Source organism: Balaenoptera borealis (genome assembly GCF_965194805.1).
Source record: "Balaenoptera borealis genome assembly, chromosome: 2".
Lineage (NCBI taxonomy): Eukaryota > Metazoa > Chordata > Mammalia > Artiodactyla > Balaenopteridae > Balaenoptera > Balaenoptera borealis.
In genome coordinates this window covers 12980748-12988389 of record NC_138867.1, presented here as the reverse complement: position 1 = coordinate 12988389, position 7642 = coordinate 12980748, and the positions used below count along the sequence as shown (strand labels likewise).

At 41.8% G+C, this 7642-nt stretch overlaps 1 protein-coding gene across 7 annotated transcripts in view; it reads right to left on the bottom strand.

Annotated features, from left to right (window-relative positions):
* Positions 1 to 4935: 4935 nt before the first annotated feature.
* TRIO (trio Rho guanine nucleotide exchange factor) overlaps positions 4936 to 7642 on the bottom strand; it is a 373499-nt gene continuing 370792 nt past the window's right edge. For all 7 annotated transcript variants that reach the window (XM_082381867.1, XM_082381868.1, XM_082381865.1 and 4 more), the window contains one exon: positions 4936 to 7310. In XM_082381867.1, the coding sequence (XP_082237993.1) occupies positions 6756 to 7310 (555 nt within the window). In that variant the 3' untranslated portion in view covers positions 4936 to 6755. The remainder of the gene's footprint in view (positions 7311 to 7642) is intronic.

Below are 7642 nucleotides of genomic sequence, written 5' to 3'. Positions count from 1 at the left end.
AGAGAAACCACTAAAGTGATACAAAGAAATCAGTAGAGACGAATCAAAATGGAATTCTAAAAGTGCTCAAGCAACCCACAGGAAGGCAGGCGAAAGAAAACAGAAATGGAAACCAGAGAAAAGAACAATAAACCAAAAAATAAAAGTGCAGGCTTAAGCCTTACTTTTACAAATAATTACATTAAATATAAATAATCTAAATACACCAACTAAAAGAAATGGGCACTGTGGATTAAAAAGCATGATCCAATTGTATGCTGTCTGTAAGAAATCTACCATATATAATGATATAGTTATGTTAACAGTTAAAGGATGGAAAAGATATATGATGTAAACATTAGTTTAAAAAAAGTAGGAGTGACAACATTAATATCAGATGAAGTGGGTATTAGAGCAAAGGAAATTACTAGAGAGAAGAATGGAATATATTACAAAGTGATACAAGGGTTAACCTGCCAAGGAGACACAGTTATCCCAAGTATGTGTGTGTCAAAGAACAGAGCTGCAAAATATGTATGAGGCAAAACCAGATAGACATGAAAGGGGAAACAGAAAAATCCATAATTATAGTTGGAGACTTCAACATTCTTCTATCAATAATTGAATAACTAGACATGACATAGATCAATCTGAAAAGCACAAACTATCACAATTCACTCAATATGAAATAGATCATTTGAATAACTATGACAATTAAGGAAAGTGAATTCATAAAGCAAAAATTTCACATAAAGAAATCTCCAGGCCACATGGTTCCACTAGAGAAGTCTCCCAAACATTTAAAGAATTAACACCAATTTTATACAATCTCTTCCACAAAACAGAAGAGGAGATAACACTTCTCAATTCATTTTATGAAGCTAGTAGTACCTAATACCAAAACCAGACAAAGAAAGTTCAAAAAAAGAAAATTATGGACCACTATTCCTTATGAATATAGACATAAAAATCCTTAACAAAATATTAGTAAATACAATTCAGAAACAGAGAAAGAATGATACACCATGACTTAGTTGGGTTCATTCCAAGGATGCAAGGTCGGCTCAATATTCAAAAAATCAATCAGTATAATGCACCATATTAATAGGTTAAAGAAGACAAATTACATGATCATATCTATTGATATAGAAAAAATCTGGCAATATTCAACACCCATTCATGATAAAAAACTCTCAGAAAAACAGGGATGGAGAACATCCTCAACTTGGTAAAGAGTATGTATAAAAATCTATAGCTTTCATTGTATTTCATGGTGAAGGACGGAATGCTTTTCCACTTAAGATGAGGAACAAGACAAGGATGTCTGCTCTTACCACTTGTATTCAACATAATATTAGAAGTTGTAGCTAGTGAAATAAGGAAAGAAAAAGAAATAAAAGGCATACAAATTGGAACAGAAGAAATATAACTGTTCTCTATTTGCAGATGACATAATTATGCAGAAAATCCTAAGAAATCTACAAAAACACCTAGAACCAGTGAGTTTAGCAAATATGTAGAATAAAAGATAAACATTAAAAAATTAATTGTATTTCTGAATAGTAGCAATGAATTCATGGACACCAAAAGAAAAAATACAATATTTATAATTGCTTAAAAAAAGAGAAATACTTAGGTATAATTCTAACAAAACATATACAAGAAATTTTAAAACTACAAAATGCTGATGACAGAAATCAAAGAAAATCTAAATAAATGGAGAGCTACAGTGTATTCATGGATTGGAAGACTCAACATAGTAAAGATGTCAATTCTTCCCAAATTGATATATAGGTTTAACGCAATTTCTATAAAACCTCCAGCAAGATATTTTGTAGATAAAAACAAGAGTATCCTAAAATTTATATGGAAAGGCAAAGGAACTAGAATAGTTAAAACAATCTTGAAAAAGAAGAATAAAGTGGGGGGAGGAGCAGTACAGTCTACCTGATTTCAAGACTTACTGAAAAGCAACAGTCATCAAAACTGTGTGGTTTCAGTGGAGGGACAGGTAATTAGATCAGTGGAACAGAACAGAGAACCCAGAGATAGACCTACATAAATGGGCCCAACTGATTTTTAACAAAATCAAAGAAGGGTAGCCTTTTCAACAAACAGTGCTAGAACAACTCGACATCCATCTGCAAAACAACAGCAAGAAAACAAACAAAAAAACCCCAAAAACCCCTCAACTTATATTTCATACCTTATACAAAGATTAACTCAAAATGGATCATGGACTTAAATGTAAAACTTAAAAACGTTTAGAAAAAACAAAAAACTTGGGAGAAAAAGCTTCAATGTAGGGCTAGGTAAAGAGTTTTTAGACTCAATACCAAGAAGCTTGATCCAGAAAAGAAAGAACTGATGAGAAGGACTCCATCAAATTAAAATCTTTTTCTCTATGAAAGATCCTGTTTGGAAAATTGAAGGACACACTACAGAGTGGGAGAAAATGTTTGTGAATCACATCTCTGACAGAGGACTAGTATCTAGAATATATGAAGAACTCTCAAAGCTCAACAATAAAAAGCCAAAGACTCCAATGAGAAAATGGGCAAAGGACACGAAGAGACATTTCACAGAAGAGGATAAACAGATGGCAATTAAGCACATGGAAAATGTTTAACATCACTAGCCATTAGGGAAATGCAAATTAAAACCACAATAACATGTCACAATGCACTTGTCAGAATGCCCCCTCTATCCCTGGCCAAAACAGTGACAACACCAAATGCTGGAAAAGATCTGAAGACACTGGATTACTCATGCATTGCTGGTGAGAATGTAAAATGGTAGAGTCTGGAAAACATTTTAGCAAACCTTCAAAAATGAAATATGCAACTACCATACGATCTGCCAATTGTCTGACATTTATGCCAGAGAAATGACGACGTATGTTCACACGAAAATCTGTACACATATGTTCATAGAAGCTTTACTTGTGACAGCCAAAAGCTGGAAAAAATTCAGACGTCCTTCAATGGGTGAATGGTTAAACAAACTATGGTACATCCACACTGTGGAATACCACTTAGTAATAAAAAGGAAAACTTGATACCCACAACAACCTGGGTGAATTTCCAGAGAATTACGCTCAGTGAGAAAATCCATCTCAGGTTATATAGTATATGACTCCATTTATGTAAGATTACAGAAATGACAAAATATAGAAATGGAGAACAGATCAGTGGTTGGCAGGGGTTAAAGGCAGAAGGGAGGTGAGTGTGGCTAGAAGAGGGCAACAGGAGGGATTCTGGTGGCGATGGGATGCCCTGCACCTTGACTGTACTGACGTCAAAATCCTGGTTAAGAGTTAAGTGTTAAGAGTTTTCAAGATGTTATCACTGGGGAAATCTCGGTGAAGGGTACATTTCATACACCTGCATGTGACTCTACAGTGATCTCACAACAAAAAGTTTAGCTTAATTTTGAAAAGCACATACTAGATGATCCTACTTACGTGAAGTTCAAAGGCAAACTAATTCATGGGTGATAGAAATCAGAACAGCCATCAGCTCTGGCAGGTAGGGACCTATTGGGAAGGGGCTGGAGGAATCTTCTGGGGGACGGTGGAAATACTGGACTATTTTGCTTTGGGTGATGATCACAGGTACAAACACATGTATAGAAATGTATTGAGCTATTTACTTATGGTTTGTGTACTTTATTTTTTGTAAGTTAAATCATGCACACACACACACAGAGCAACCTATCAATCCCACGGATTCTTTGTCTCTACAGTTATGTCTCAGAGATGTACAGTTGAAAGGCCTTTCCTTCCAATGATCTACGATGGTCTAATATTCTTTGGATATGACTTGCTATAAGATGATACTCATAATTTATTGCACAAAAATACTGGTAATCTTTTTTCCTTTAGAGCTAAAGAGAATGCCTGGATTAAAATACATATATATATATATAGAGAGAGAGAGAGACACAGAGAGAGAGAGAGAGTAACATGCAGAATAATATTTTGCTATTTGAGAAATCTAGGTAGTGATCGTGATAGGCCACTTTTCACTCGTGGGATGCTTTGCTAACCCGCAGGCATAACTACTTCCTTCAACAAGTGTCCGATTAAAAAACAGCAGAGCCTTGCCTCCCTCCTGCTGCTGAGGTGTGCCCTGTGGTGGCCACAGGACTCCCTCTGGGGCCTGACGCCGAGCTGCTGCGGCGTATTAGGACTGACCCTGCACTTCCGTCCCTCCAGGGCCCACCAAGCATCGCTGCCCTGGCGCCCGGGAGGAGGCACACACCTCAGGGGGAGCGAGCTTCCCACGCCCGGACTTGGGGTCTTAGCACAAATGTCATCCTCTCACACTTGTCTGAACTTCAGGATCAAACAGATGAAAAATATAGCCTTTGCAGTGTGCTGAGCGAAGAGTCATGATCCCAGGGGGAACAAGTCAAAAAAGAAAGCAAAAAGGCATCGCAAGACAGATGATAGTGTTCATCAGGAAAGCTGACCTACTGTCAGAAGCAGGCAGAAGCCCCCACCGGGGGGTCTTCGCAGGTGTGAGTTCTTGGGATTGTTCCTAACGCAGGTGCTGGAACCTAGTGTTTCATGTGCTTTAATCCATCTGAACAACATTAATTTTGCTTTTCTGTGGCCAAGTTGCAACAGCTTTTCCCCTTGCTCTGATTGTGTGTACATCAAGAACCAGGGGTACCTTAGTTATTCTAACCAGGACCGGTGCAGTCCCTCTGTAAACAGTCAGCTGACGTTCTGGTTTATATGCCAGCGTCTTCTGAGTCTGGGTTGTGCACCAGTCTGCAGGGGTATGACCGACTCCCGTTGCTGGTGGCCTACAGTGGATTCCCAATCCAGAATATTCTCCTCCCCACGCCCCTCCCCTGACCCACCAGAGGCCTCTCCTTCAGTCTCTCCCTCATTGATCTCGCTTTTTGATTCAATAGTGACCAACTTGAATAAAAGGCCTAACACAAAAATCAGGCAAATATGTTTAATTTTTTAAAATAACTGATGGCAAAATAAAATATTTACATCACATCATACTGTGTAAACATGTAAGGTCTCTGTACAAAGAAATATACATGCAAAATAATGTAAAAATTTAACTGAAATAATAAAAGAAACAATACACAAATAAAAGTTGTGAGGTTACGAATACACATCCAGTTTTGAATCCAATTTCTTTTAAAAAGTTTCTGTACAATTTTACAAGAAACAAACAAAAACCCAACAAAAGAATAAATAAAATACATTGGAAGCTGCAAAGCTCAACTATGCCAGTTTATGGCTGAAGACCCAGGTGTCTGGCTGGCTTGGGAAGCGGGCTGTTTTTTTTGTTTTTTGTTTTTTTTAGTGTATTTCACACAACGAGGATAAAAAGACATCCAGAAAAATTCAAGCGTGCCCAGAAACGCAGCGTCTTTTGTTGAGGGCCTCCCACACCAGCGTGAATTCTGCCATGGTGCCACAGACGTCACTGCCAGCCTCCAGGCGGCTAGTGCTTAATTGGCTTTTATTTCTTACCAAAAGCTCAAAATCCAGCCAATTTTTGTACAGAAAGTTGAATGTCAAAAAGTCTAAAAAGTAGGAAATGTCCAGACTGATTTTGGGAAAAAAAAAAATAATACTTTGGCATTCTGAATAATAGCATAATAAAATTTAAAACATTACCCTATTATCCAGTTTTATATTCAGAGTATGAAATCACTTTTTACAGTCCTCAAAACTGACAAATTTCACGAAGAGTTAAGCCTCTTTGAACCGATGGCACAGGGCAAAGACCCCCCTCCCACCCCCCCGACACACGCACAAAACCATAAAGCTCACCGTACGAAGTATGTGCTTTTTCTATATATTTATTACAGGTACAACAGAGGTCTTCATAAATAGTTGCATAAAATGTTAAAGCCACAACATTGCACATGATATGAAATAAAACCAAAAAAACCCCAATGAGTGCATTTACAGTATTTTCATCTGACTGTATACTGCTCAACAATCTGATTGACGGCTTGGGGGTGGGACGTGTGGGGAGGGGCAGAGGGGCAAGAACCAACCCGATGTCCTCGGTGGATGGGCAGACCCCTCAGACGCCCAAAGGAAGCCCCGGGCGGGAGGCGGGGAGTGGGGGGCAGGGGGGTAAGGCGGGGGGGGGGGGGGGAAGGACAGACCGAAGGCAGGACCAGTCTTATATACAAGTAAGGCCTACATTTCCTCAGAGCAAAACGATTCATTCTATTTTTATGCAAAAGTTTGAGGTCGAATGCACGTTTCAGAAGCCTAGTCTGGCGTCGGGGCCAGAGGCACACAGACCAAGCAGCTGGAAAAGCTCAGAGCCAGGGGGACCCCGAGCTGGACGAGGCCGCGGAGACGGCCGCCACTGGGGCGGGGGTCTTCCCCAGAGGTGTCCAGTATCTCTGTTTTGTTCGTTAACACCAGTGGTTGAACATAGGCATTTCGCTTCCTTGAAGAAATCCTGGAAAATGTTAAATTTGCAAAATTCTACTCATGTTCGTTTAAAAAAGTTTCCTTTTATTTTTTTTGCAGAAACCTGAATAAAAGACTGTGACACAGCAATGCTGTCTCCGCCCTCGCAGAGTGTTCGAGAAGGTCCTCCACCCCAGCACAGCTTGCAGCCCGAGTCCCAGGCACTGCCGAGCACAGCTCACTCGGAATGCAATTTCACACGATGAACGTACGGCAGCTGATCAGTTATGTTGGTTTGTGTTTCTCTCCAAAATTCAAACGCACAGCTGATTGGCAGGTGAAAGAGAATGAGAAAGGACTTCAAGACAGGTCAAACCCTAGGCAGGAGCCTGCTCTGTAAGAAGTTCTTAACGCTACGAATCGGTCGAACATCGTTCTGGTGTTTGCGCCGCTCAATGAAGGAGGTCAGTCTGGACGTGTCGAGGACGCCCGCGCCTTTGCCGTGGCCATGGCCGTGGCCCGCCTGCAGCCACTGCTCCTGGAGGGCCAGCGCAGCCGAGGGACGCTTGCCAGGGTCCTCGTGCAGGAGGAAACACACGAAGTCCTTGGCCCTCTGGCTCACTCCTTGGAAGTAGTCATCTGGGAAACTAAAGTCTAGCCGGCAAATGTTCAGGCAGGTCTCTTCCACGCTGTCGTCCAGGAAGGGGGACACGCCGCTGAGAAGCACATAGGCCAGCACTCCAACACTCCACGTGTCCGAGGTCAGGGAGACCGGGTTCCCCAGGATGATTTCGGGGGCTGCGAACTCGGGGTTCCCCAGTAACTGGTGGATGTGGTAGGTCGTGTTGAGCTGGACAGCATCTCCAAAGTCCGCTAGTTTGATGGTTGGCTTGGCTAAACTCTGATCCACTAGGATGTTTTCGGGCTAGGAGACAGGACAAGACAACCGTCATCCACTCCAGCCACCCCCGTCTCAAGCTGAGGTGCGAGGCTCACCAGGCATCTACGAGGTCGACTGGCGCCGACCGTCCACGTGCGAAACAGGACAAAGCCCTCGGGAGGACAAAGAGCCCACACAGAGGAGAAGCTGCCCAGACTTCTCTGGGACTTTCACGCACAGCTGCCGTGTTAAACCGTGCCGGTGAGTGAAGCCAGGGATTCACTTCCCTCCCGGCGGCGGCGGCAGCGACCCTCCGCCTCCCGCCTCCCGCCTCAGGCCTTCCGCCTCCGACTCTGCCTCCGCCTCCCGCCTCCGTC